The sequence below is a fragment of the Salvelinus sp. IW2-2015 genome, linkage group LG4q.1:29 (assembly GCF_002910315.2).
Source record: "Salvelinus sp. IW2-2015 linkage group LG4q.1:29, ASM291031v2, whole genome shotgun sequence".
Taxonomy (NCBI): domain Eukaryota; kingdom Metazoa; phylum Chordata; class Actinopteri; order Salmoniformes; family Salmonidae; genus Salvelinus; species Salvelinus sp. IW2-2015.
The window spans coordinates 89,295,997-89,322,692 of record NC_036842.1 but is presented as its reverse complement, the minus strand read 5'-3'; the positions used below and the strand labels follow the sequence as shown (position 1 = coordinate 89,322,692).

The following is a 26,696-nucleotide window of genomic DNA, read 5'->3' as shown; positions in this document are numbered from 1 at the left end:
ATTACTTTAAGATATGAAGGTCAGTCAATGCAGAACATTTTCAAGAACTTTGAAAGTTTCTTCAAGTGCAGTCGCAAAAACCATCAAGCGCTGGCTCTCATGAGGACCGCCACAGGAATGGAAGACCCAGAGTTACCTCTGCTGCAAAGGATAAGTTCATTAGAGTTACCAGCCTCAGAAATTGCAGCCCAAATAAATGCTTCACAGAGTTCAAGTAACAGACACATTTCAACATCAACTGTTCAGAGGAGACTGTGTGAATCAGGCCTTCATGGTTGAATTGCTGCAAAGAAACCACTACTAAAGGACACCAATAATAAGAAGAGACTTGCTTGGGCCAAGAAACACAAGCAATGGACATTAGACTGGTGGAAATCTGTCCTTTTGATCTGATGAGTCAAAATGTAAAATTTTTGGTTCCAACCACTTGTATATGTGAGACGCAGTGTGGGTGAACAGATGATCTCTGCTTGTGTGGTTCCCACCGTGAAGCATGGAGGTGAGATGGTGTGAGGGTGTTTTGCTGGTGACACTGTCAGTGATTTTATTTAGAATTCAAGGCAAACTTAACAAGCAGGGCTACCACAGCATTCTGCAGCGATAAGCCATCCCATCTGGTTTGCGCTTAGTCCCACTATCATTGGTTTTTCAACAGGACAATGACCCAACACACCTCCAGGCTGTGTAAGGGATACCTAAACAAGAAGGAGAGTGATGGAGTCCTGCATCAGATGACCTGGCCTCCACAATCACCTGACCTCAACCCAATTGAGATGGTTTGGGGTGACTTGGACCGCAGAAAAAGAAGCCAACAAGTGCTCAGCATATGTGGGAGCTCCTCCAAGAATGTTGGAAAAGCATTCCAGGTAAAGCTGGTTGAGAGAATGCCAAGAGTTTTCAAAGCTGTCATCAAGGCAAAGGGTGGCTACGTTGAAGAACCTAAAATATATTTAACACTTTTGCTCACTACATGAATCCATATGTGTTAATAGTTTTGATGTCTTCACTATTATTCTACAATGTAGAAAATAGTAAAAACCCTTGAATGAGTAGGTGTGTCCAATCTTTTGACTGGTACTGTAGTCTAGGAAGGGTTGCCTTATTTTCACAATGTTGAAGTAATCTTCTTCGTAGGAATACACTTATTAATCTTCTAGTTGAGACTTTTGCCTTCAAAAAGTATTCACATCCCTTTGACTTATTCCACATTTTCTTGTTAAACCTGAATTCAAAATGGATTTAAAAAATATTTTTCTCTTCCTTCTACCTATACACAATACCCCAAAATAACAGGGAAACATGTTTTTGCAAATGATTAGGTATTTATTGAAAATGAAGTTCAGAAATATCTCATGTACATACAGTGCATGTACATACGGTCACCTAATAATCCCCAGTTTACAATTGGCTCATTCATCCCCCTCCTCTCCCCTGTAACTATTCCCCAGGTCGTTGCTGCAAATGAGAACGTGTTCTCAGTCAACTTACCTGGTAAAATAACGGTAAAATAAATAAATAAATAAAAATATATAGTGATGGGAGATCCCCCCCCCCTGGTCTGACTGCCCCTCCCCCACCCTGAAGGTCTGACTGCCCCTCCCTCCCACACTCCCACACAATCATACATTCACACACACAATAATACATTCACACATAGCTGTCTCGTGCTCGCGCACACACGCACACCCTAAAATCTTCCCCCAGAGAGTTTCTAGCTAGACACTCCGGGCCCCAAAGCTCCCACCCCCCCAGCCTGGCCTTCCTAATGAGGGCTGGCCCCTCTGTGTTTGATCCTGTAGCCAACCCGAGGCTCCCAGCCTCCCTAACACCCCCAGCCTCATGCATATTCAACTCCCCCCTCAGACCATACACTCTCATTGCTCCTGGGTGGACAGCACATTGCTCCTGGGTGGACAGCACATTGCTCCTTGGTGGACACCACCTTGCTCCTGGGTGGACACCACCTTGCTCCTGGGTGGACACCACCTTGCTCCTGGGTGGACACCACCTTGCCAGTCAGACAGAAGGGAAGAGAAAATCTACAGCCGTGTGTCTGTGTCCTGTACGTGTGTCTGTGTCCTGTACGTGTGTCTGTTCTGTACTGGTGGGGTAGATTTGCTTTTAGCCAAATCCTTTTAGAGCAAGCCAAATAATTTCATGTTTTAAAAGTTATCCTAGATCAGGATTCATTGTTTGAATGTAAGATGCCAATCTTGATACAACACTGTCTGTCCTGTACGTGTGAAACTACACCATTGATCTGTTCTGTTACCTTCCTTTCCGCAGATGTTCATAAATTATTTAACAACTGACGTTTTGGCTTTTCCTACTTTCCAAACTGCAACAAGCATGGAAATCTTTGAAATTAACTTAGTGTGTCAATAACTATTAAATGATGATGGTACATAACTGTAGCCATGACTTTTTAAATTCTATACTGTATTATTTAAATGTAAAAAAAAAAAAAAAGAGCTTTTATTTAACTAGGCAAGTCAGTTAAGAACAAATTCTTATTTACAATGACGGCCTACCCCCGGCCAAACCCGGACGATGCTGGGCCAATTGTGCGCCGACCTATGGGACTCGCAATCACGACCGGTTGTGATTCAGCCTGGATTCAAACAGGGTGTCTGTAGTGATGCGTCAAGCCCTGAGATGCAGTACCTTAGACCACTGTGCCACTCGGGAGCCCCAAATGGGCATAGCAATAGCAGGATCATAATAGTTTGTTCTCTCTCTGTCTCCAGGACGGAGGTCTCCTCATCAACAACCCCACAGCGTTGGCCATCCATGAGTGTAAATGCCTGTGGCCCAACACCCCTGTCCAGTGTGTGGTGTCGCTGGGTACTGGCCGCGTGGAGACGGCTGGCAAAAACAACACCACGTACACCAGCCTCAAGACCAAGCTCACCAACGTCATCAGCTCTGCCACCGACACAGAGGGTACGTCTGGGTGGGTCCATGTACCCTCTGATATACACCTTGTAATACATCTCTGCATCACTTCAGCAATACAAATTCTATTAGTCTCATGCACCGAATACAACAGTACAGTTACAGTGAAATGCTTACTTACGAGCCCCTAACCAACAATGCAGTTTAAACATTTAAAATACGAAAAATAAATAAGTAAGCAGTTGTAAAATGACAATAGCAGTGTAACTATGTTCTAATGGAAACTTTGATTCTCACCACATTTTCCCAGTAAGGATGAGATGAAATGAATGCCGTCTGTGGTTGGAGTAAATGGTTTTTATTTAACCTTTATTTAACTAGGCAAGTCAGTTAAGAACAAATTCTTATTTACAATGACGGCCTACACCGGACGATGCTGGACGATGCTGGACCAATTGTGCACCACCCCTATGGGACTCCCAATCACGGCCGGATGTGATACAGCCTGGATTCGAACCAGGGACTGTAGTGACACCTCTTGCACTGAGATGCAGTGCCTTAGACCACTGTGCCACTTGGGAGCCCATTAAAACAGGCATACCCACACAGCCCCTGCATGACTTCAGGTCCACTTCACACCAACACAGCCTGTACACACCGTATCTCTGTACACACCAACACAGCCTGTACACACCGTATCTCTGTACACATCAACACAGCCTGTACACACCGTATCTCTGTACAACATCAAACACACGCCTGTACACACGTATCTCTGTACACACATAACACAGCCTGTCACACACCGTATCTCTGTACACATCAACACCAGCCTGTACACACTCGTATCTCTGTACACATCAACACAGCCTGTACACACCGTATCTCTGTACACATCAACACAGCCTGTAACACACCGTATCTCTGTACACATCAACACAGCTGTACACACCGTATCTCTGTACACATCAACACAGCTGTCACACCGTATCTCTGTACACATCAAACAGCCTGTACACACCGTATCTCTGTACACATCAACACAGCCTGTACACACCGTATCTCTGTACACATCAACACAGCCTGTAACACCGTATCTCTGTACACATCAACACAGCCTGTACACACCGTATCTCTGTACACATCAACACAGCCTGTACACACCGTATCTCTGTACACATCCAACACAGCCTGTACACACCGTATCTCTGTACACATCAACACAGCCTGTACACACCGTATCTCTGTACACATCAACACAGCCTGTACACACCAACACAGCCTGAAAGCTACACTGGCTTACGCACTGAGAGGGCTGAGGTGGTCTCAGTGAGTGCCGTGGTGCTAGGGGAGAGTGTTTTTGAAGAGGAAAACAGGGTTTTAAGCGTGTTAATCTGCTGGTTATAAATAACCCCCTGAAAGGGGAGATGGATGTAGAGCGGGAAAGATTCATCCCAAATTACAGGAGCACCACAGACACAGCACTCATCTGTTTCACTACTACTACACCACTGATACCACAGAGGGCCAGTCGCAGCGGCGCAACAGAGGGAATGCAGTTTTAGTTGATCTATAGCTCTAGGGTGGAGTGTTTTTCTAATGAGAACAGTGAAAACAATCCCTCCACCATCTCAGCGTATTTGTGGTGATAATGATTTTATATAGAGCATTGGTTGGGACCCAGAATCCACCACACAGCCTCCAGATTTGTCGCCTGAAAAGTGTGTTGAACAGAGTCAAAGTCAATGTGTTATGTACTATAATGGCACATGTCTCTTGAACTGAGACTCACATTCCCACAGTGAAGTAACATTGACGGGAACAGTTTTTCAAAGGTGATGTATTTGTGCCATTTTGACCWGTTTTTGTATAACCTTCACACCCCCTCACTATTCTCCCAATCAGAAGTCCACATCATGCTCGATGCCCTCCTTCCACCTGACTCGTACTTCCGCTTCAACCCTTATATGAACGAGGACATCGCCCTGGATGAGAGCCGTGGTGAGAAGCTGAACCTGCTGCAGGCCGAGGGCCTGCGCTATCTGGACCGGAACCAGGAGAAGCTGCAGAAAGCTGCCCGGATACTCACCAGGGACAAGACCACCGTCCAGAGGCTGACGGAGTGGGCCAAGCTCAAACARGACATGTACGATGGTATTCCCATCTTCAACTCCAAGCTGTAGAGGAGTAGGTCCCAGACTCCACCACCACACAACACTAACTTCACCTAACACTGAATCATACATAGAATAATATAATGTATATGTTAGTCTCTGTGGTTGTAGACAGTGTATTTTAGATTGGTAGAATACGTTTATTGTTGTGTTTTTACTGCACCCATGTATGTGTTACTGCACCCATTTGACAGTGACTGTTCGTATGCTCTGGCAGCACTTGGAAGGAGAGCGAGGTCTGGCAACATCAACAGAATGTTTCTTATTATCATACTCTGTAAGCCAGAGTAGATAACTTACCAATACCCCACTAATAGATCTATATAGGGCTCTGGTTAGAAGTAGTGCGTTATATAGGAGATGGGATGCTATTTGGAACACAACCGGTTTCCTCTTCTGACGACTGGACTGACTGTTCTCCAATGAAGCACTTTTTCACCTTTTAAAAAGAACAAAAGATCACAACCATTTATATCCTGACACTGTATAAGAGATATATCTGGGATATATTTTGGATTTAAATAGTTTTTCGTTTTTTAATTTTTGACTTGAACCTAATCTGCCACCAATAACTTAATTTTAAGGGTTAGGACCATAAACAAACATATACCATTTTGGGGGGGGGAGAATAACTATCTTGTCATGTCCAACGGTTGGATGTCAAGGTTTTACTTGAATGTATGCCTCAGAGAAAGATTAATGGCTGGTCACTTGACATTTCTGTTTCTAGTACTTTTTAACACCAATGCAGCTAGTGGTCCTTCATTTGATTGTTTTAATGTTGACGGTGATATTGGTAAATACATCAGGGTACAACTTTTTGGACATATACTATATAAATTGTTTATTAAAAAATGTACCATGGTATTTAGAGGAAGATGTTAGCCACTGACCTGGCTAGTTCGCACATACGGCTGCTTTAAATCAGAGTAGAGTCCTAATCAGGATCTATGGCTTATGTAGCCTATAAGCTGAAAAATGTTCACTCCTCTCTTGTTTGATTTTAAGAATGCGTTACAGAACAATGACTTGACTGTTGTATTACTATTGTGAAATTGTAGATATAGTTTGAAATGCATTAAGATTTAAAATGCTCCTGAATGAAGTCTTTTGACGCTGTTTAGATTTAAATCCATGCTGCTTTTGTTTTTTTTGTTTTGTTTTTTTGCTTAGAGTAATTTTTATCCGTCTATAATTTATTTGCATGTGCGATGCTGATGTTATGCATCCACTAATAACAGGTTAGGAACACTTTCCTATCTCCAATTTGCTGTTTTCCAGACATGGGTTCAAGTACTATTTAAAACACTTAAAWAAATTGAACGGGATCTTTAGCACATACAAATTCAGGACGTATTTTACGAATTGGCTTTCGTTACATATTCTACGAAATGGGTGCTGTTGTTGTACACGAGCGCTACTTTCAAAACTACTGGCTGAATTTACACAAAACCTTGTATAACGCATTTTTTAAGCTGTGCTTGATTGAGCTTGCATGGCACAATAGAACCAATAGGATAGTCCCAAAATGGCAAACCCTGCCCACCCACACTCCAGGAAGGCTAAAGCAAATGCTCAAAATATTTGAAAGATTTCCAATAGTATTTGAACCCAGGTCTGTTATCTCCATCCTAGCTACCCTGAAGTGCTGTTTCCCCTGTGCTATGCTATTGTCTGCCATGTTGTGGTATTATTACTGTTAGTTTGAATCATGCCGGTGTAGCAGAGGGATTGTATTCTATTATAGGCTGCTGCTTACTGCACTGCTACTGTTGCTCAGGAACTGTTACAGTAGTGCTGTGGCAAGTGAATGATGATGACATAGCTTAAAGATCTTACACAGCATAGACTCATTTCAACTGTCAAACCTGAGTCCTGTATTCATCAAGCATCTCAGATTAGGAGTGCTGGTCTAGGATCAGGTCCTCTCTCCAGATAATCGAATTCATTACGGTCAGAAAGTCAAATGATGATCAGTAGTCTATAGTACCCTACCAAGCAAGAAGGCAGTAACTGCTCATCTGGTCGCAAATTAGTTAGTCATTTTTGCTACATTAAACACGTGCTTAATCATGTGGACAAGTATCCTGCCTCTGTGTTTTGGAGAAAATGGCGGTCATGTTAGCAGTAACTGCATAAAGTTACTGTGAAACCAAGGTAAATAAAAGCAATTTTTCTCAGTTCCATGTTTTCATGGTAGGGCAGTATACTACTCTGAGATGTTTTAAATAGGGTCCCAGGTTGATGACTGTGTAGTCAGGATGATGTCTTCATCACTCCTGAGGGACCGAAGGCAAGATGGACAGAGATATTGACTTGATTTGTTTTAATTACCATTCTCCTATTGATCCGATGTAAGCAGTGTGTGTGTGTGTTGAACATGTATATTGTGTAATTAAAATGCATCACTGAAACACTCTGACACTTTGTCTTGTTTATTATGTAATTATCTGAGTACTGCTGTTCTTTTCCCCCCATTAACAGACAACTTGTTCATCGTTCATAAAGAATTAAGTGTACGTCCTTGATGTTTTTTTAAATCATGTTTTTACATGGGTGATACAGCACATGCACACGGCACCACTTATATAAACTGAGTGTATAAAACATTAGGAACACCTTCTTAAAATTGAGTTGCACCCCTTTTTGCCCTCAGAACAGCCTCAATTCCTCCGGGCATGGACTCTACAAGGTGTCGATAGCGTTCCACAGGGATGCTGGCCCATGTTGACTCCAATGCTTCCCTCAGTTGGGTCAATTTGGCTGGATGTCCTTTGGGTGGTGGACCATTCTTGATYCACACGGGAAACTGTTGAGTYTGGAAAAACCCAGCAGCATTGCAGTTCTTGACACTGACTCAATTGTCTCCAGGCTTAAAAACCCTTTAACTTCTCTCSTCCCCTTCATCTACACTTTTTGAACTGAATTTAACAGGTGACATCAATATGGGATCATAGCTTTTACCTGGTCAGTCTGTCACGGAAAGAACAGGTGTTCCTAATGTTTTCTATACTCTGTATATTTCACTGCTATGTAAATACATGCTGATTGCCTACACTTTTACCCTGGTGGTTCAATTTACTGGGCTTCCACTAATATTATGGAGGATTCAGACTGAGTATATATTCATACTACTAACTACAGACSCACCTGAGGAAACACCAGCTGGTGAGTGCAAGTTTGAAGGTAATTCGAAGCCGTTTTCCCTACCCAGCTGCACCACATATGCGACTCAAAGGAGAAGGTGAGATGACTGTGCAAGGCTGTGCTTAGACACCTGGGTAACCGAGACAGCTGCTACCCGGTGATGTATCACATCCCCCCCCATCCCCCCCCCCCCATGCCCTGAGAGCATAAACACGGGTGGCCACAGACCGCTCTGTCCTCGATTCTTGCTGCTTACATGCATGGAGGCACAGGGAAGGCCCCACAACCACCCCACCCGCATAAGTCTTATACACAGTAATCGTTCCACATAGTGAGAAACGGCATACAGAGAAATACACCACTAATGTCTTATATACAGTAATCGTCGCACATAGTGAGAAACGGCTACAGGAAATGAACCATAATGTCTTATACACAGTAATCGTTCCAACTAGTGCGAAAACGGCTACAGGAAATACACCATAATGTCTTATCACAGTAATCGTTCCACAAGTGAGAAACGGCTACAGGAAATGACACCATAATGTCTTATATACAGTAATCGTTCCACATAGTGAGAAACGGCTACAGGAAATACCACATAATGTCTTTATATACAAGTAATCGTTCCACATAGTGAGAAACGGCTACAGGAATGACACCATAATGTCTTATTATACAGTAATCGTTCCACATAGTGAGAAACGGCTACAGGAAATACACCATAATGTCTTATATACAGTAATCGTTCCAATAGTGAGAAACGGCTACAGGAAATGACACCATAATGTCTTATATACAGTAATCGTTCCATATAGTGAGAAACGGCTACAGGAATATACACCATAATGTCTTATACACAGTAATCGTTCCATATAGTGAGAAACGGCTACAGGAAATGACACATAATGTTTTTATATACAGTAATCGTTCCATATAGTGAGAAACGGCTACAGGAAATGAACCATAATGTTTTATATAAGTAATCGTTCCATATAGTGAAACGGCTACAGGAATGACACCAATAATGTCTTATTACAGTAATCGTTCCAATAGTGAGAAACGGCTACAGGAAACGACACTATAATGTTCTGCCAGAGGCTACAGGTAGATTGCTCCACATACACAAGCCACTGTGCTACAGTTACAGCCCTCCCACTGTGCTACAGTTACAGCCCTCAGTAATTGGGTTTAGACGTAATCACACTCATTAAGATAATATTTACAGACATGCCAGACGTTAATGCAGTGATGCCGTCATATAAATAAAATTACTGTCCATCGCCAATCTAGTAATTATGTTTCTATGGTGCAGCCTAGATGCCTGGCACAGATCGTAATGACTGTGTGTGTGTGTGTGTGTGTGTGTGTGTGTGTGTGTGTGTGTGTGTGTGTGTGTGTGTGTGTGTGTGTGTGTGTGTGTGTGTGTGTGTGTGTGTGTGTGTGTACACTCAGGTCAGGTCTTTGCCCCCCCTGTGTGTAAACATAGTTAGGCTGACTGTAGAGCTGTTGCGGCTCAGTTGAGAGGTAGTAATGAAATTACTGATCTGGGAATGCATCCTCTCTTGAGATGTAACTGAATCGACTGGTGGACTTGTTCAACGCAATAATCGCATTAGTGATTTGATTTCTTTGCACCGTTTGGGCAATAGTATCAAGCCTCTAGGGCTAGCTACCTGTGATTGCAATTTCAATGGGCGCCTCTCAAAAAACTCTGACTGTGCTGGCCCTCGCCCTTTTTAGATTGATTTTGAGAACACATCTTGCGGTGGGTTTAGAATGTGTTGTTGCCTCCCTTCCATCTGAACACTAATGTACTGTTGATGTTTAGCTTGGGGTGTCACTGCTACTCAATATGCCCTGGTTCAGCCAAGTGAATTATCTGCTCGTTAGCTCTTGAATTTGTTTTGAAGTCAATATTGGATGGGGGATGAGTTGTTTAGATAGATGATGGTGAATAGGGGATGAGTTGTTTAGATAGATGATGGTGAATAGGGGGGATGAATTAATTTAGATAGATGATGGTGAATAGGGGGATGAGTTAATTTAGATAGATGATGTGAATAGGGGGATTGAAGTTATTTAGATAGATGATGGTGAATAGGGGGGATGAGTTATTTAGATAGATGATGGTGAATAGGGGGATGAGTTATTTAGATAGATGATGGTGAATAGGGGGGATGAGTTGTTTAGATCCGGGTTTCCCAAACTCGGTCCTGCCCCCCCCCGGGTGCAAGTTTTGTTTTTTCCCTAGCACTACACAGCTGATTCAATAATCAAAGGTTGATGATGAGTTGGTTATTTGAAACAGCTGTGTAGTGACAGCGCACAAACCAAGACATGCACCCAGGAGGGGCCCCAGGACCGAGTTTGGGAAACCCCGGTTTAGATGATGGCGCTTAAACATTAGGCTATATCAGCCTTGTCTCTCTATAACCTAGTCCCATACACAGACCTAGACGTACGCATTTATATACACCATCATTGGTCCCATAGGAATTTGTACGCTGTATATTGTACGGCTTGACAATGATGGAACAGTCGACGACAGTAAATAGATTGGACGAGGCATATCTTTTCTACGACGTGTCATAAGCATAAAGAAGAGAGTTATCTGTCAGACAGTTGTGTGTGACTGCAGGTCTGGCTTTAAGCAGTAGGGTGGTGTGTCCCCCATCTTTCTCACTGAGGTTAATAATGTCAACAATAACAAAAAGAAGCCACTGTGCTTCTACACCTGCATTGCTTGCTGTTTTGGGGTTTTAGGCTGGGTTTCTGTACAGCACTTTGAGATATCAGCTGATGTAAGAAGGGCTATATAAATACATTTGATTTGATTTGAAAACTCTCCACATGTTTTATTTAACATTGTTATCAGGAAATGTTCCAAAATGATGAGAATCAGTTATTGTGCTGCCGCTCCATAAGAGGGGATAGGGGTCATAAGAGGGGATAGGAGTCATAAGAGGGGATAGGGGTCATAAGAGGGGATAGGGATCATAAGAGGGGATAGGGGTCATAAGAGGGGATAGGGGTCATAAGAGGGGATAGGGGTCATAAGAGGGGATAGGGGTCATCTTCATCATTATCGCCCCGTTTCAAGGCTTCCTTGTCTAGCTAAGATTCCTGAATCCTTGGTAAATGTACAACTTTGCTCTTTTTTTGTATTTAGAATGTAAACCAATCAGGGTTTAGTCCTGGGCACAGCACTATTACAGCTACAACTTCTTGTCAATGCTGTAGACACTAAAATGACATGTTCTGGTTTGTTTGTGGACCTGTCAAAAGCTTTTGATACTGTTGATCATGTTGTTTTATTGAATACGTTTTCCTCAAAAGGCCTGAGCTTTGACGCCTGTTTATGGTTTCATGACTATCTTACAGTGACAGAACTCGTGATTGATGGGGTTAAGTCTGAATTTCTTGAAGTACATAAAGGTGAACCACAGGTGTCGATTTTGGGACCTGTTCTCTTCACTATTTAAACTCAGCAAAAAAAGAAACGTCCTCTCACTGTCAACTGCGTTTATTTTCAGCAAACTTAACATGTGTAAATATTTGTATGAACATAACAAGATTCAACAACTGAGACATAAACTGAACAAGTTCCACATACATGTGACTAACAGAAATGGAATAATGTGTCCCTGAACAAAGGGGGGGGTCAACATCAAAAGTAACAGTCAGTATCTGGTGTGGCCACCAGCTGCATTATGTACTGCAGTGCATCTCCTCCTCACCAGATTTGCCCGTTCTTGCTGTGAGATGTTACCCCACTCTTCCACCAAGGCACCTGCAAGTTCCTGGACATTTCTGAGGGGAATGGCCCTAGCCCTCACCCTCCGATCCAACAGGTCCCAGACGTGCTCAATGGGATTGAGATCCGGGCTCTTCGCTGGCCATGGCAGAACACTGACATTCCTGTCTTGCAGGAAATCACGCACAGAACAAGCAGTATGGCTGGTGGCATTGTCATGCTGGAGGGTTATGTCAGGATGAGCCTGCAGGAAGGGTACCACATGAGGGAGGAGGATGTTGTTGCTGGGGATGTCTGGTGAGGACCTGCCTTACAACCGGCCTACAAGCCCTCAGTCCAGCCTCTCTCAGCCTATTGCAGACAGTCTGAGCGCTGATGGAGGGATTGTGCGTTCCTGGTGTAACTCCTGGTATGTTGTTACACGTGGTCTGCCACTGCGAGGACGATCAACTGTCCATCCTGTCTCCCTGTAGTGCTGTCTTAGGCGTCTCACAGTACGGACATTGCAATTTATTGCCCTGGCTACATCTGCAGTCCTCATGCCTCCTTGCAGCATGCCTAAGGCACGTTCACACAGGTGAGCAGGGACCCTGGGCATCTTTCTTTTGGTGTTTTTCAGAGTCAGTAGAAAGGCCTCTTTAGTGTCCTAAGTTTTCATAACTGTGACCTTAATTGCCTTCCGTCTGTAAGCTGTTAGTGTCTTAACAACCGTTCCACAGGTGCATGTTCATTAATTGTTTATGGTTCATTGAACAAGCATGGGAAACAGTGTTTAAACCCTTTACAATGAAGATCTGTGAAGTTATTTGGATTTTTACGAATTATCTTTGAAAGACAGGGTCCTGAAAAAGGGACGTTTCTTCTTTTTGCTGAGTTTATATAAACACCATTGGTCAATCTGTACAAAATTGTAAACTTAATCTATATGTGGATGCTACTATTATGTCTGCTATTACCCTGATTGTTGATCTGACTGTTGATCTGGCTGTGTCTAAACTACAGTCAGATGTTATAGCTATGTAGGAATCACTTGCTGATTTAAAACTTGTGCTTAATACGGGCAAAATGAAATACATGTTGTTTTTAAACTCTTGTAAGAATGTTTCAGATGAACTACATTTTGACTCATTAGATTGTTCTCCAATCAAACGTGTTCCCGCATATAAATACTTAGGCATTGGGATTGATATGGATTTGACATTTAAAAACATTGATGAGCTGGTTAATAAGATAAGATTTAAAGTTTGATTTTTCTACAGAAACAGATGGTGTCTTTCTCTAAGCAGTAGGAAGRAGATTATTCAGTCAACCTTTTGATCTGTTCTTGATTACGGTGATATTATTTATTAAAGTGCAGCTGCTACTACTGTTAAACATTTAGCTGCCATCTACCATAGTGCCCTTCATTTAGTTACAGGTGACAGTTTCAAATCAAATCACTGTATCCTGCATCCTGCATCCTGTATCCTGTATCCTGTATCCTGCATCCTGTATCCTGCATCCTGTATCCTGTATCCTGTATCGTGCATCCTGTATCCTGTATCCTGCATCCTGTATCCTGCATCCTGTATCCTATATCCTGCATCATGTATCCTGTATCCTGCATCCTGTATCCTGTATCCTGTATCCTGTAACCTATATCAAAAGGTTGGCTGGACTTCGCTAAAGACCAGTAGATCTCTACATTATTCCCTTTTTGTTTACAAGGCCTTACTTCATTAACTTGCTGATGAAGTATAGACACCTGAGTTGCCTAATCCTTTCACAGGATTGGTTAACTCTTGKGTTTCCTAGGGTGTCCACCGAGCTAGGTAAATCTGCTTTTAGTTTCAATGCACTGTATTGCTCGAACAAAATTCGAAATACATCTTGATGTTCTGGTGCCGCTCGGGCAATTTAAAGTATTGATTGGGAACTTATTTGTAGAGGAATTTAAAAAATAATCTCCCATGAGTATACAAAATACTGTGCAGTGACATTAAATACTTATATTAGACTGTGTTGTGTTTGGTGTGTGTGTGTGTGTGTGTGTGTGTGTGTGTGTGTGTGTGTGTGTGTGCCTCAGCTCGGTGGTCTTTGGTTCTGATCTAGTTATAGGATTCATCAGAATGCCAGCCTGGTTGTTTCATGGTCGGCTTGACGTCCTACTTGACGGCGGGGGTTCTTGTGTGTGTGCATCTCTCTTCTCTGTGTTCATCTCCCTTCTCTGTGTGTATCTCTTTTCTCTGTGTGCATCTCCCTTCTCTGTGTGTATCTCTCTTCTCTGTGTTCATCTCCCTTCTCTGTGTGTATCTCCCTTCTCTGTGTGTATCTCTCTTCCTGTGTGCATACTCCCTTCTGTTGTATATCCCTTCTCTGTGTGCATCTCCCTCTGTGTGCATCTCCCCTTCTCTGTGTGCATCTCTCTTCTCTGTGTCATCTCGTCTCTGTGTGCATCTCCCTTCTCTGTGTGCATCTCCCTTCTCTGTGCATCTCCTTCTCTTGTTCATTCTCCCTTCTCTGTGTTCATCTCCCTTCTCTGTGTGCATCTTTCCCTTCTCTGTGTGCATCTCCCTTCTCTTTGTTCATCTCCTCTCTGTGTTGCATCTCCCTTCTCTGTTGCATCTCTCTTTCTCTGTGTGCATCTCCCTTCTCTGTGTTCATCTCCCGTCTCTGTGTCATCCTTCTCTGTTTGTCATCTCCCTTCTCTGTGTGCATCTCCCTTCTCTGTGTTCATCTCCCTTCTCTGTGTTCATTCTCCTTCTCTATGTTCATCTCTTTTCTTGTTCATCTCCCTCTCTTGTTCATCTCCCTTCTCTGTGTTCATCTCCCTCTCTGTGTTCTCTCCCTTCTCTGGTTATCTCCCTTCTCTGTGTTCATCTCCTTCTCTGTGTTCATCTCCCTTCTCTATGTTCATCTCCCTTCTCTGTGTTCATCTCCCTGATCTCTGTGTTCATCTCCCTTCTCTATGTTCATCTCCCTTCTCTGTGTTCATCCTCTTCTCTGTGTTCATCTCCCTTTCTCTGTGTTCATCTCCCTTCTCTGTTTCATCTCCCTTCTCTGTGTTCATCTCCCTTCTCTGTGTGCATTCCCTTCTCTGTGTCATCTCCCTTCTCTGTGTCATCTCCCTTCTCTTGTCCATCTCCCTTCTCTATGTTCATCTCCCTTCTCTGTGTTTCATCTCCCTTCTCTGTGTTCATCTCCCTTCTCTATGTTAATCTCCCTTCTCTCAGTTCATCTCCCTTCTCTATGTTAATCTCCCTTATCTGTGTTCATCTCCCTTCTCTGTGTTCATCTCCTTCTCTGTGTTCATCTCCCTTCTCTATGTTCATCTCCCTCTCTGTGTTCATCTCCCTTCTCTGTGTTCATCTCCCTTCTCTGTGTTCATCTCCCTTCTCTATGTTAATCTCCCTTCTCTATGTTAATCTCCCTTCTCTATGTTAATCTCCCTTATCTGTGTTCATCTCCCTTCCTTGTTTCATCTCCCTTATCTGTGTTCATCTCCCTTCTCTATGTCATCTCCCTTCTCTCGTGTTCATCTCCGATCTCTGTGTTCATCTCCCTTCTCTGTGTTCATCTCCCTTCTCTGTGTTCATCTCCCTTCTCTGTGTGCATCTCCCTTCTCTGTGTTCATCTCCCTTCTCTATGTTCATCTCCCTTCTCTGTGTTCATCTCCCTTTTCTGTGTTCATCTCCCTTCTCTGTGTTCATCTCCCTTCTCTGTGTTCATCTCCCTTCTCTGTGTGCATCTCCCTTCTCTGTATGCATCTCCCTTCTCGGTGTGCATCTCTCTAGCTTGTTGTTTTAGTAAGGCAGGGAAACACTGACTCATTCAGGAAAAGGGACCTGGTTCCTGCCGGGTGATGACGCCTGCTTTCTCTGTTTGCATGCGCCAGATCCATAATGCCTCCTTCAGCATCATCAAACAGATGAATAAGGTACATGTATACGTTTCTTGGCTTTTCTGACTCTCTGTTTTTGATGGTGCTTGAATATGAAGTGTTGTTCTCCAGGGTCCCTGGTTTGACCCCAGGGCGGGACGTAAACAGGACCTATTCTGTGTCTCAACAATGAGTTTATGTAGGAACATGCTAGAGAGCCATACATCCCTATAGCCACCAACACTCTCACATTAACTCTTAGAGTAACACTCCTCAGAGTATGTTCCAGATAATTTGCATGCAGAAGGAAATTAAGTGAATATTTTAATTGGGATGATCCACAGACATGTCTGTAGGCAGTGTGAGATGAGAGGAGGGGAGGACAATAACAGTATTTCTTAATGTGGTTCTGGGAGGATGTGGGCCGGGTGGCAGGCACGACTCCCCAGGCCCCTTGCAACTGATAATGAATAGGAGTGTGCAGGAGGAGAGGATCGAAGACATAGAAATAAAGGTTCTAGAATGGACATTCCCTTTAAAGAAATGGAATGACTAATCACGCTGCGCTAACAGTAGGCCTTAATTATAGGCTAGTCATTTGCCTGGTCCCTTAACAATAGATAATGCGTAGGGCTACGGTGTACAGGAGAGGAGGACTGAAGACACAGCCTGTTACACTTTATGTATAGTATCGCTATGGTTGTATATTGTCACGCCCTGACCTGAGTATTCTTTGTTTTCTTTAAATATTTTGGTTAGGTCAGGGTGTGATGAGGGTGGTTTGTGTGTTTTTGTCTCGTCTAGGGTGTTTGTACTGTCTAGGTTTTTTTTGTAGATTTATGGGGTTGTGTTCATTCTAGGTGTTTATGTAAGTCTATGGTTGCCTAGATTGGTTCTCAATTAGAGGCAGGTGTTTATCGTTGTCTCTGATTGGGAACCATATTTAGGCAGCCATGTTCTTTGGGTATTTTGTGGGTGATTGTTTCCTGTGTCAGTGTTTGTGCCACACGGGACTGTTTCGGTTTGTTCACGTTTATTGTTTTTGTATTTGTGTTCATGTTCATGTTCAGTTTTCCCTATTAAAACATGAACACCTACCAGCGCTGCGTATTGGTCCGATCCTTGTTACACCTCTTCAGAGGAAGAAGAGGACGATAGCCGTTACATATATATTATAAGATCCTGGTATTGTCATGTCTTTATCTATTCTTGTGGGATACGGTTATTGTGTTTTTATTGTATGCCTGCACTCTTAGAAAGAAAGGTGCTATCTAGACCCCAAAAGGTGCTATCTAGACCCCAAAAGGTGCTATCTAGACCCCAAAAGGTGCTATCTAGACCCCAAAAGGTGCTATCTAGACCCTAAAAGGGTTCTTTGGCTATCCCCATAGGATAACCCTTTGAAGAACCGTGTTTGGTTCCAGGTAGAACCCTTTTGGTTCCAGGTAGAACATTTTTCGGTTCCATGTAGAACCCTTTCCTCAAAGGGTACTACATGGAACCCAAACGGGTGCTCCTATGGGGACAGTCAAAGAACCCCTTTTGGAACCCTTTTTTCTAAGAGTGTGCGTTTGAGTATAGCTTTTTTTTATACAATAATAGCTAATTAAATTGCCCAATGTTGGGACAATACAGCTTTTCTGAATCAGCACAGCAGTAGGATGTTTGGAAAACTAGTGGAGACCATTTCCCATGTATTCTGACTGGCTGTATTCTCTCATTCTGGACCGCTTTGGTTGTGTTGTGTCTTTTCCACAAGATGATATCTGTAACCTCACATTACATCACGATGAGTCAGAGCAGAACCTATAACTTGGAGATGAGAGGAGGAAAGAGATGTCTCTCTCTGTTATCCAACGTCATCCTTATTTTATTAGGACATGCTCCAGTTCGCAACACAACCACAGATCAGAATGAGGCTGCCTCGCAGCAAGACAGATTGCATGTGTGTCCGCACTGTGTGGTAGTTAAAGCTAAATTAAGGAATTGTGTTGCTATTTTGCCAAACCAGGCTTATTTAATCCCTCCTTCAGTAATAACAGAGTAACATTAAACCACAGTAACTTGCCTGCAGACAGTGGAGAGCATCTCCAGTAGAATCACTAGAGGGCCTGGTGGTTGATTCCATACATAGAATTAGAATGAATCGTTATAATTCTAAGGTTCCATCCTGGCAGACTGCAGATGGCTTCCCGTGCTAAACCGCTGATAATGCATGTGTTGTAACATCGGCATGCCTGGTTGAGTGTGACTCGCTCCAGATGGAATTGACAGGAAATGTATCTCTCTTTCTAGAGTCACATGACCAGACCACCACAGCCACCAGGCCATCAGGACAATGGGAGGCTACAGTAGAGGAGACGTCAGGACAATGGGAGGCTACAGTAGAGGAGACATCAGGACAATGGGAGGCTACAGTAGAGGAGACATCAGGAACAAGGGGAGGCTACAGTAGAGGAGACGATCAGGACAATGGGAGGCTACAGTAGAGGAGACATCAGGACAATGGGAGGCTACAGTAGAGGAGACATCAGGACAACGGGAGGCTACAGTAGAGGAGACATCAGGACAATGAGATGCTACAGTAGAGGAGACATCAGGAACAATGGGAGGCTACAGTAGAGGAGACTCAGGACAATGGGAGGCTACAGTAGAGGAGCACATCAGGACAATGAGATGCTACAGTAGGGGAGACATCAGGACAATGAGATGCTACAAGTAGGGAAACATCAGGACATGAGATGCTACAGTAGAGGAGACATCAGGACAATGGGAGGCTACAGTAGAGGAGACATCAGGACATGGGAGGCTACAGTAGAGGAGACATCTAGGACAACGGGAGGCTACAGTAGAGGAGACATCAGGACATGGGAGGCTACAGTAGAGGGAGACATCAGGACAATGAGATGCTACAGTAGAGGAGACATCAGGACAATGGGAGGCTACAGTGAGGAGACATCAGGACAATGGGAGGCTACAGTAGAGGAGACATCAGGACAACGGGAGGCTACAGTAGAGGAGACATCAGGACAATGGGAGGCTAAGCAGGTGGGAGGAGGAGACATCAGGTCAATGGAGCTACAGTAGGGGAGACATCAGGACAATGAGATGCTACAGTAGAGGAGACATAGGACAATGGGAGGCTACAGTAGAGGAGACATCAGGACAATGGGAGGCTACAGTAGAGGAGACATCAGGACAATGGGAGGCTACAGTAGAGGAGACATCAGGACAAGGGAGGCTACAGTAGAGGAGACATCAGGACAATGGGAGGCTACAGTAGAGGAGACATCAGGACAATGGGAGGCTACAGTAGGGGAGACATCAGGACAATGGGAGGCTACAGTAGAGGAGACATCAGGCAATGGGAGGCTACAGTAGGGGAGACATCAGGCAATGGGAGGCTACAGTAGAGGAGACAATCAGGACAATGGAGGCTACAGTAGGGGAGCATCAGGACAATGAGAGCTACAGTAGAGGAGACATCAGGACAATGAGAGGCTACAGTAGAGGAGACATCAGGACAATGGAGGCTACAGTGGGGAGACATACGGACAATGGGAGGCTACAGTAGAGGAGACATCAGGACAATGGAGGCTACAGTAGAGGAGACATCAGGCAATGGGAGGCTCAGTAGAGGAGACATCAGGACAATGAGATGCTACAGTAGAGGAGACATCAGGACAATGGGAGGCTACAGTAGAGGAGACATCAGGACAATGAGATGCTACAGTAGGGAGACATCAGGACAATGAGATGCTACAGTAGGGGAAGACATCAGGACAATGGGAGGCTACAGTAGAGGAGACATCAGGACAATGGGAGGCTACAGTAGAGGAGACATCAGGACAATGGGAGGCTACAGTAGAGGAGACATCAGGACAATGGGAGGCTACAGTAGAGGGAGACATCAGGACAATGAGATGCTACAGTAGGGAGGAACATCAGGACATGAGATGCTACAGTAGGGAGACACTCAGGACAATGGGAGGCTACGTAGAGGAGACATCAGGACAATGAGATGCTACAGTAGGGAGACATCAGGACAATGAGAGCTAAGTAGGGGAGACATCAGGACAATGAGATGCTACAGTAGGGGAGACATCAGGACAATGGGAGGCTACAGTAGAGGGAGACATCAGGACAATGGGAGGCTACAGTAGAGGAGACATCAGGACAATGAGAGCTACAGTAGGGGAGACATCGGACAATGAGGCTACAGTAGGGGAGACATCAGGACAATGGGAGGCTACAGTAGAGGAGACATCAGGAACATGAGAGCTACAGTAGGGAGACATCAGGACAATGGGAGGCTAACGTAGAGGAGACATCAGGACAATGAGATGCTACAGTAGAGGAGACATCAGGACAATGGGAGGCTACGTAGAGGAGACATCAGGAACAATGGGAGGCTAGCAGTAGGGAGACATCAGGACAATGGGAGGCTACAGTAGAGGAGACATCAGACAATGGGAGGCTACAGTAGAGGAGACATCAGGACAAGGGAGGCTACAGTAGAGGAGACATCAGGACAACTGGGAGGCTACTAGTAGAGGAGACATCAGGACAATGGGAGGCTACAGTAGAGGAGACATCAGGACAATGGGAGGCTACAGTAGAGGAGACATCAGGACAATGGGAGGCTACAGTAGAGGAGACATCAGGACAATGGGACGGGGCTACAGTAGAGGAGACATCAGGACAACGGGGAGGCTACAGTAGAGGAGACATCAGGACAATGAGAGCTACAGTAGAGGAGACATCAGGACAATGGAGGCTACAGTAGAGGAGACATCAGGAACAATGGGGCTACAGTAGAGGAGACATCAGGACAACTGGAGGCTACAGTAGAGGAGACATCAGGACAATGGGAGGTACGTAGAGGAGACATCAGGACAAGGGAGGCTACAGTAGAGGAGACATCAGGACAACGGGAGGCTACAGAGAGGAGCATCACCCCCCCCCCCCCCCCCCCAGGACCAATGGGCAGGCTACAGTAGAGGAGACATCAGGACAATGGGAGGCTACAGTAGAGGAGACATCAGGACAATGGGAGGCTACGGTAGGGGAGACAGCAGGACAATGAGATGCTACAGTAGGGGAGACATCAGGACAATGGGAGGCTACGGTAGGGGAGACAGCAGGACAATGGGAGGCTACAATGGGAGGTGATGGAGACATTAGTGCTCCCTGCCATTAGGACTAGATAGCCTAAAAGGTTCTGCTGATGGCTGAACAGCTAGGAAGCAGCTCAGAGTCAGGATTTGTCCCAAATGGCAACCTATTCCTTATATAGTGCACTACTTTTGACCAGGGATCATAGGGCTCTGGTCTAAAGTAGTGCACTATGTAGGGAATAGGGTACCATTTGGATCAGACTGTAGCTTCACTCCTGCTGGTGATATGATGCATTCTGTTTCAGAACATTTTTCTTAGGAGACTTAATCATTTAAAGGCACAAATGTATAGGCCTACTGTTTATGCCTGAAGGGGAAGGAATTAACCTCATCTTACTTTCTGTTTATGGTGAATGTTGTTTTTGTTTGCGCACTTCCATTATAATACATCGGTATGCATGAATCAAACAAAAGTTTAAAAATTGTGAAAGTATAGCAAAGCACTTCACTCACCCCTCTAATTTCAAGAAGAGGATTAAAACAATAGTAACAGGGAATCATTTATAAAACGCAGCATGTAAAATGAGTTTAGCTTACATGATCGTTTACCCCATACAGCTGTTCCCCATCTGTGATGTTGACAGTAACAGCGGGACATATTTTGAATTTGGAAACCTATTTTGACAAAATGATTCAGTGTTCAACCACCATCTGTCGGCAGCGGCGCTGCAGTGCGCGCGCTTTAAAGGTGCCGCGGCTCATGCGCTATTGTGAACTGGTGTTATAGAGAGATCGAGTCTCTCAACCGACGGACCGAGCACCAACGAAAATACACACAGGGGAAATATATCAGTCTACTAGCCTACTGCAAGAACCTGGAAGAGAGAGTGCACCACAGAGACTGCAGGTTAGGTGAGTAAATCATGTTTTTATGCCATAACAACCCAAAGACAGGATCGGAGTCGGATGTCGCTGTCATTCACTTGAGTAGTTTATGSATGGGAACAAGGGATGGATGCAAAAACTAATTTGGCGCATTCAATTGCCGGACGCAATGAAATGACACGCTGTGTAGAAATTGACAGAGAACAGTATTTAGGCTACATCTTGTGTGGTAGACCTACAGAAATGTGGTATGTTACTCAAAACAGGTGTACAGCCCTGTACATATGTGTGTGCATCTGTGTGGCTGGTCCGGTGGACAGCTGGCAAGTGTTCGATTTGCCCTGGCATCATTTGTTCATTTAGTCGGCTATGGCTGGTTATCAAATAATAGAGTCAACCCGACTCACACTTTACCCAAAATGTGACAGGCATGTTATTTACCTTCACTGAAGGTTTTCACAAATCCTTGTTATCACATAACCGGAGAGAGAGACGGAGCAGTGCAGTGGCCAATATGTAATGCGTAATGTGTAAAACGTTTATACGCACATAACTCTGGTGATTGGAGCATATTTGGACCTGTCAGTTGTTCGAAATCAAGTCACGTGTTTCACATGAGAAATGTCACACATAATACGATTTCTCAAAATATAATTGTACAAATCAAATTGTTATTTCGTTTAATTGACAACAATATACAGGTTACTCTATTTTCTCAAAATGTAACTATAATACAAAAATGTCATTATAATATTCCCCGGAGATGTGTCGTGTAGGCTATTTGAGACGTTAACATTCAAGCCGAACAAATGCATTACTGCAATTACATTCCCACCCATGTACCCAACCTCTTCCACTCTGTCTCTGCTCCCCTTGTCAGACAAGCTCCATTCATTCATGATGTATCCAATGACCCTTTCCCCATTCTTCCCTACACACACAAACAAGCACCACGTTCACTTTCCAGACACACACACACAGATGCATGCACAAACACTCCAAAACAAACACACACCCAAACACGCCGCCACTTTCACTTTTCCGTCAGTCCAATTAATACAATGCTAATTACTAATAATGAAGACTAAGTTTTATTGTCTGTAGCCGGCTCTTCTAAATGTGACACACTTTCTATGAATGTTTATTCAGTGTAAGCAGACTATTGTTCATCTCCCCAAGTAGATAACTCCCTGACCCACCATATGCCGTCATCCATTCACTCTGAGAGAGAGACAAAAATGGTTGAACAACTGCCCTTCTGTCTGTTTATTACCTATTCAAACAACGTTTTATTTGTCACGTGCTTCGTGAACAACAGGTGTAGACTAGTGAGTACTGAAATGCTGACTTACGGGCTTTTCCAACAACGCAGAATGCAATATATATATATTTTTATAATAATAATAATAGAAAAAAATAAGTAAATAGTAAAAAAAAACAAAAAAACAATAATAATAATAATAATAATAAATACACAATGGCTATATACATGGGGTACCAGAACCAAGTCAATGATAGCTTGGCTATATACATGGGGTACCAGAACCAAGTCAATATTAGTTGCCAAATGATGTGGCCAGTCCTTAGAGCAGGGCTCTCCAACCCTGTTCCTGGAGAGCTACCGTCCTGTAGGTTTTAACTCCAWCCCTGTTCCTGGAGAGCTACCGTCCTGTAGGTTTTAACTCCAACCCTGTTCCTGGAGAGCTATCGTCCTGTAGGTTTTAACTCCAACCCTGTTCCTGGAGAGCTATCGTCCTGTAGGTTTTAACTCCAACCCTAATCTAGCACACCTGATTCTAATAATTAGCTGGTTGATCAGCTGCACCAGGTTAGTTGCAACTGGGGTTGGAGCCTACAGGAGGGTAGCTCTCCAGGAACAGGGTTGGAGAACCCTGCCTTAGAGCGATGGGAAAATGCCACTTATTCCACCTTGTGGGCTGGTGAAGCACGCAGTGTAATGGGTGCGTGCTGGTGGCAGGGAAGTCAAGCGCAGGAGAATTAACTTGGTATAAACGGAGTCGTTTAATAAGTGCTCACAAAACTACGAAAACCAAAATATACAAAAATAATAAAAGTGGGTTCAAAACCCGTTCGCACACCAGAGCATAACTGCACATAACATAAAATCAAACAATCACCGACAAGGACATGAGGGGAAACAACATGTAATTGATGGGATTGGAACCAGGTGTGAAGGAAGACAAGACAAAACCAATGGAAAATGAAAAATGGATCAGCGATGGCTAGAAGGTCAGTGACGTCGACCGCCGAACACCGCCCGAACAAGGAGAGGGACCGACTTCGGCGGAAGTCGTGACACGCAGACAATTCTGTGAGAAGTGATTCATTCTTTATTTCCAGCCAGTCGTCTGCCAGGCGGTAGCTTGTGAACCAACTACCCCTCCCCAGAGACTGGACAATGTGTATGGATCTTACAACCAAGATGGTTCATTTCTAGAGCCAAGATGGTTCATTTCTAGAGCCAAGATGGTTCACTTCGGAGCTATTGAATCACATCATGGAATCACACTTATGCATGTGTAAGAATTTGTTCTTAACTGACTTGCCTAGTTAAATAAAGGTTAAATAAATGTGTGTCCGTTTAGTAAAGGCAGAGTAGTCAACTAAACAGTTTTGCTTCTGACCATGCAGTTCCTGATGCTTTCTTTGGATGTACACTACATGACCAAAAGTATGTGGACACCTGCTTGTCGAACATCTCATTCCAAATCCCAGATTCGTCCGTTGGACTGCAAGATGGTGAAGCATGATTCATCACTCCACAGAACGCATTTCCACTGCTCCAGTCCAATGGCGGTGAGCTTTACACCACTCCAGCCGATACTTGGCATTGCGCATGGTGATCTGGGTTTCTGCTCGGCCTCAGAAACCCATTTCATGAAGCTGATGTCTCCGTGCTGACATTTCTTATAGAGGCATTTCGGATCTCGGTAGTGAGTGTTGCAACCGAGGACAGACAATTTTTACATGCTACGAGCTTCAGCACTCGCCGATCCCGTTCAGGGAGCTTGTGTGGCCTACCACTTCACGGCTGAGCCGTTGTTGCTCCTCGACATTTCCACTTCACAATAACAACACTTACAGTTGGCTGCTCTAGCAGGGCAGAAATATGACCAACTGGCTTGTTGGAAAGGTGGAAGAGATTTTCGATGGTTTATGAATTGAAACGCAAAACAACGCCAAATTCAAAACTTTGAATTTTTCAATTTAAATTATTATACAAGATTATTGCAACCAATAGAATGTTATATGGGGGATACAATGTTCCCAGCTCTGTAGATTATGCTGCGAGGAAGCAGTCATTAGATCATTTATTTTGGTACTGTCCATATGTAGCTCGTTTTTGGTCACAGGTCCAGGAATGGCTGAAGAATTGCAACATTTACCTAGAACTAAGCCACTTTACAATAGTGCATCTAAATCTTTTAAGGGGGGGGGGGGGGGTCAGAAGGATTACTTTATCCTATCCTAGGTATTCCTTAAAAGAGGTGGGGTTTTCAGGTGGTCTCCACAAATTCACAAATTTGAAGGGCGTCTACATACTGGCTGAGGATATATACAGTACATTACCTTATTTAGTAATACACTACAGTATGTCCTCACAAGTTAGTCAGTCAGGTAGTGAAAGTACACTCTCAATGATCTGAATATAGCCTGTCTGCCTCTCAATGATCTGAATGTAGCCTGTCTGCCTCGCAATGATCTGAATGTAGCCTGTATGCCTCGCAATGATCTGAATGTAGCCTGTCTGCCTCTCAATGATCTGAATATAGCCTGTCTGCCTCTCAATGATCTGAATATAGCCTGTCTGCCTCGCAATATCTGAATGTCTACTGTTCGGATGTTAGTAACCACAGTGGAGTAAGAGAGGCCCATGTACATCCATTAGTGTCACACGGTCTGGTGTCTGTCTGTGTGTGGTGTGTGTGTGTGTGTGTGTGTTGTGTGTGTGTGGTGTGTGTGTGTGTGTGTGTGTGTGTGTGTGTGTGTGTTGTGTGTGTGTGTGGTGTGTGTGTGGTGTGTGTGTGTGTGTGTGTGAGAGCGCTTGCTTGTGTTCTCTCACAGAGCCAGGCAGGCGTCACAGTGACAGTGCTTTAGTCCAGAGTCTCTGTCACACCCCTGTCCTCGTCGCTGTGGGACCAGATGGATGTCTCATTAGGAGGACCACCATAGAGACACATAGGGTGTGTCCCAAATACACCCTATCCCCATTACACACCCACCTATCCTAGGGCTCTCGTCTAAAGTTATGCACTATGTTGAGAGTAGTGTACCATTTGGGACACAGACCCTATATTACGTTCTGTTTATTTCTGTGGGGACCACTGTGCGAGTGTTAAGAATGCCCCTCTCTCTAGTCTCTCTGCTGCTTGGCTGTCTTTGTCAGTCTGTCTGTCAGTCTGTCTGTCTGTTACCTGGAGCTGAAAAAGCCAGATATTTTAATAAATGTATACATGGGTACAGACAGTGGTGTAAAGTACTTAAGTAAACATACTTTTAAGTACAACTTAAGTAGTTTTGTTGGGTATCTGTACTTTACTATTTATATTTTTGACTATTTTTACTTCACTGCATTCGTAATGAAAAGAATGTACTTTTTACTCGATACATTTTCCCTGACACCTAAAAGTACTCGTTACATTTTCCCTGACACCCAAAAGTACTCGTTACATTTTGAATGCTTAGCAGGACAAGAAAGGTTCCAATACATGCACTTATCAAGATAAGTGCATGGTCACACACACACACACACACACACACACACACACACACACACACACACACACACACACACACACACACACACACACACACACCACACACACACACACACACACACA

The 26,696-nt window shown here is 44.0% G+C and overlaps 1 protein-coding gene and 1 pseudogene across 1 annotated transcript in view; both read left to right on the top strand.

The window, feature by feature from the left end:
* LOC111962761 (calcium-independent phospholipase A2-gamma) overlaps window positions 1-7,491 on the top strand; it is a 41,295-nt gene extending 33,804 nt beyond the window's left edge. The window contains exons 9-10 of the mRNA XM_023986068.3: window positions 2,748-2,943; window positions 4,801-7,491. Of these exons, the coding sequence (XP_023841836.1) occupies window positions 2,748-2,943; window positions 4,801-5,078 (474 nt within the window). The 3' untranslated portion in view covers window positions 5,079-7,491. The remainder of the gene's footprint in view (window positions 1-2,747; window positions 2,944-4,800) is intronic.
* An 8,323-nt stretch (window positions 7,492-15,814) lies between these two features.
* LOC111961057 (uncharacterized) overlaps window positions 15,815-26,696 on the top strand; it is a 28,097-nt pseudogene continuing 17,215 nt past the window's right edge.